This window comes from Apis dorsata, unplaced genomic scaffold, assembly GCF_000469605.1.
Source record: "Apis dorsata unplaced genomic scaffold, Apis dorsata 1.3 scaffold_265, whole genome shotgun sequence".
Taxonomy (NCBI): domain Eukaryota; kingdom Metazoa; phylum Arthropoda; class Insecta; order Hymenoptera; family Apidae; genus Apis; species Apis dorsata.
The window spans coordinates 652,220-656,594 of NW_006263543.1; the positions used below are offsets into that span (position 1 = coordinate 652,220).

Genomic DNA, 4,375 nt, shown 5'->3' on the forward strand with positions numbered 1-4,375 from the left:
GCGTCTTCCGATGTTCCAACGTTGATGGAGCGAGAAACGGCGTAAACGTATAATTGGCTGCACTTAAATCTCTATAACGCGGCAGTAAAAATGCAGGGCGCGCCGCGTAAATCAACACGAGGACGATATGGATCCTCTCTCCCTCCCCTCCTCCCTCCTCCTCCTCCTCCTCCATTTCCCTCCTCTTCTCCCTCCCAACTCCTGCCCCTCGTTGCTCGTAAACGCGTCGCGGAGGACGGAAACAAGCGTGCACGCGTGCACCCGCGCGTGCAATGCGAACAATTTTCGCGACTTTCCCCACCATGGAATTTATCGCCACGTATATATCTCTCGTTTTGACTCTCGTCTGGCCGAGTTTAATCTCTTCGTTCCTCGGAGAGGGGAACACTTGTTACCACTCCGTCCGACGAGAACACGATTATTCTTCTCGATGATCGAAGAATATTTCAATATCCATCCGTCGGGAAATTGGAGATTAATCTTTTAACATATATTAAAAGATTTTAACAACGACGAAAAATGTATTCGGAATCGAAGTCGAATATTGTAATTCCCCCGCAATTATCTTCGTATAATTTAATCACGGAAGAATAATTTCAGAATTCGTTCTAAAGAGAAAGGTTGTCGGTATCTCGTTTCGTCGTCTTCCGGTTTCTTGCCCCTGAGTTGAAGTAGCTTCGTTTTTCGATGGGATTAGTGTCCCTCTTTCTCTCTCTCTCTCTCTCTCTCTCTTTCGAGGAAATGAGAAATTCCTGACGAGCATGAGCCGGAGCTTCTTCGACCGATACGTCAGGGCATGGTAACGGCGGCGTACGATCGGCCACGCTACATTAACTCGATTCACCGAGTAAATTAACTGCAATCAGAGGGACGGTCCGCTGGCCGTTCCGTTATTCCGCTAGCCGACCGTTCCGCGCGCCTCTAGACCGCTCTATTCTGCCTCCGCCTGCCATTATGGGCCGTGGAACAACGCAGCGGAGAAGAAGGACCTAACGTCGTTTTTTGCGACCACGAGGACCGCAAACACCCTTCTCTCTCTCTCTCTTGTTTATTTCGACGAAAACAAGCATTTCTCCTCGATCGAGAGAGAGAAACGGATGACGCTGAGACTTCTGGCTCCAAACCATGATCACGCTCGAGGCGATGACGTGATTTCTTGATCGTTATTGCTCGATTGTACGAGCTTATTCTTCCCATTCTACCTTCGCGCCGATTCATCGCGTGCCGTGATTTCTCGATCCTCGAAGAAGAGGATTGCCAATCCATAGTCCAAGAAGGATGGATTTAACGTTTAAGAGGGGAGAAAAATTGCAAATATTTGAAATGCACACCGAATACGATAGAAAACTCGAGCCAGGAAAACAATCGAAACAAGTCTTCCGTCTGACCATCACGGATCGAAAGCCGCGGGACGTTTAAAAAAAAAATGCAAAAAAAGAAAAAAAAAAGAAAAAAGAATCCCCCGTCATCCTTAATTGAACATTCCAGCGCAACCCCTCGTCCATTATTCCGGTCGGTGTGGCGTATCCCGCCACCGTCAGAATCTCGTCGGGAATCGAAATCGAATGGCAGGTGGTCGGCGAGGCTTGATCGAAGTCGATCGCTTTTCCCTTCCCAGATTTCTCCCTATCCCTATCGCCACGAAATCGGCGAGGAGGCAGCCACGATTTCCATCGATCTCCCGCCGTCTCCTCTCTCCGTACGACGGACGTACAAATTTTTCGTCGTCCCCTCCCCCTCCCCGCCCGTACGAATTCAAAGTTAATCTCGGCCACGGGGCCGCCTCCTCTCGAGAGGGGTGGGTCGGCGCCCCCGGGCGACCTGTCATCGTGAAACCCATGGGAGCTCACCCATGATCTCTCTGTTACGATAGAACCTTGGGAACCGGAGCCTTGGGCACCACGATAAGGCTCGGTCATTTATAATCCGTCCGCGTAAGTAGCCTGTTCTCCTTCCGCGGCAATAGAGAGAGAATGAGACAGAGAGAGAGAGAGAGAGAGAGGGAGGGAAAGGTATAAAGGGAACTCTTCCTCGAACTTCCGCCGGTTGAAAACGAGCAGATTGGCCGTTACGGCACGCCAGGTGAATTTCGATTCATCGAGATTGCAGTCGTTCGATTCGACTTCCGCGTGCTATTTTTAGATACGCGGTTTAAGTATGGATCTAACGTCTGATCGGGAAGGTTTCGTTCTTACTCTTTACTTTGGAGGAAGCAAATAATTTATTAATTACGAAATTGAATGCGATTCGAATTTCGAATAATTCTTATGCTTCGAATGATAAATTCATTGTTGAAATATTGTTCATGTCTAATGCGAGTTCCAACGAGTCTCTGATCAGGGAGAGTTTCTACTTTCTCCTTGAAAAAATGAATGGAAATTGTGATATGCTGTTGCAATATTCTTCTATTGAAGAAACAGAAAAGACGAGATTATTCAGAAATGTATAACGCGATCGCAGTCTATCTAATTCGCCGATTCTTTCTTATAAACTGTTTAATTTACGATATTCGGATTTATTTAACAAAATTTAACGCGATGACTGAAATGTTTGGCAAAAAAAAAAATATATCCCTTCCTCCGTCAGGCGTCAATTTCACGCTAGCCGGTTTTCGACGAGAGTTCATCATCAGCTCCGGTTCTTAATTAATGCGAAGAATGGTTCTGACGGAAAAAAAGAGAGAAGTGAAGTGAGGGGGGGAGGCACGTTTAGTCAGGGAGAAATACCTGGAAATGGCTCCGGCTCCCGATAATTTATAAAAATGATATTTGCCTCGGGAAAGCGTGACCCGTAAGCCGTCTTAATATCTCTCATTACCGTCTCGCTTCTCCTAGGTCCCCGGTGACCGTGCAATTAAAAAGCTAAGATTGATAAATGACGGGGAATTAATGCGGCCAAGGGGGATGAAAGCGAGGGGGATGGGAGCTGGGCTGGGATCGGGGCTGGAAACGTTTAGGGGGGGTGCCGGCGAAAGAGGGACAGGGTGATTGCGGGTGGCTTAATGGTGTTTGTATGCATGGGAACCGACCTATAGGGGGGGCAGAGGGGGGATGAGGTGGTTATCGTCCTTCGGTCTGTTTCGCGCCCGAAAATCGGGACGTGGTTTAAAGTGCTCGAAATATCTCACCCTCGATAATAATGCATCCCGATGATTCGAAAGGGGGCGAGGGGGACACGCACGTTGTGATTTATCGTTTTTATCCCCTCTTCTTTTCTTTTTTCTCTCGATCTGTTTCAAACAATACATATATATATCAAGTTTATTTGATTTAGCAGAAGGTTAATTTTGAGATTTGATTTTGATTTCGCAGGTGACGCGAGTAACGCGAGTATCGGCAGTGGCGAGGGTACCGGCGAGGAAGACGACGACTCGTCGGGTAAGAAGAACCAGAAGAAGAGGGGTATCTTCCCCAAAGTGGCGACCAACATCCTCAGGGCGTGGCTGTTTCAACACCTCACGGTAAGTGTACATTTTCACGAACGTCTTTCGTCACTCGTGTCTCTCGATCCCGAGGACAGTCAGTTTGTCCACGAGTCCGTTTATTCCGAAACGATCGCTTTTGCGCTCCTTTTTTCTTATTGTGCAAAGAAATCGTTACGAATACGAATACGAATATACGAAGAGGCAAACGATAGGAAAATTCGTGGAGTTCCTAATCCTAAATATTTGGCAACGATTATTCACTTATCAAGGCCCGCTTAAAACCCGGGGAGCGAAGATAAACGACGCGACGAAACGGCGTGGCAAAAAGAAACATTTCCTAAATTGCTTTTACCCCGGCGTCGGAGTTAAGCTCGAGGAACGAAGGGAAAAAGAAAGCGGAGGCGAAGATGGAAAAACGCGTTCGGAGGGACGTACTAATCTCCTAATGCCAAGATAAGGAGCGGTGGCCGCAGCTATGGGTGCCTCTCCTCCCTCTTTGTAACCCCGCTGCTGTCCCCGACTCTCCTTGCCCGTCTAATGATTCACGAGTAATCTGAGCCGTAAAAAGCGCAACGCGATTAAAGGGAGAGGACTTGGAAGGGAGAAGAATGTAGCGCATTTTTGTTCTCGTTCGTTATCTTTCTAAAAAAAAAAAAAAAAAAAAAAAAGAGAAACCCAAAAACCTACTAACCTAACATCTTCCAGTACAAATTTTAACACGGTCGTCATTTTCGACATCGATTCATCCAACAGATCCAACAGTACAGTCGAGAGAATCACCCCGTACATTGTCCCTCGCACTCACGGACACCCCATAGATTTCGAGTGTGATCAGGTTACCTTGCGAGAGCGGTAATCATATTGCAGCTCGGTTAATGCCATTACCGCACGAGGAGGGGAGGATCTGGGAGGGGGGATCGGCAGCCACCCTGGAAACCACCCCGCAACCAG

The 4,375-nt window shown here is 47.7% G+C and overlaps 1 protein-coding gene across 1 annotated transcript in view; it reads left to right on the forward strand.

The window, feature by feature from the left end:
• Positions 1-4,375, forward strand: part of LOC102672658 (homeobox protein homothorax-like) — a 321,785-nt gene that overhangs the window by 144,581 nt on the left and 172,829 nt on the right. Inside the window, exon 4 of the mRNA XM_031510833.1 lies at positions 3,312-3,460. Coding sequence (XP_031366693.1) covers positions 3,312-3,460 — 149 coding nt within the window. The remainder of the gene's footprint in view (positions 1-3,311; positions 3,461-4,375) is intronic.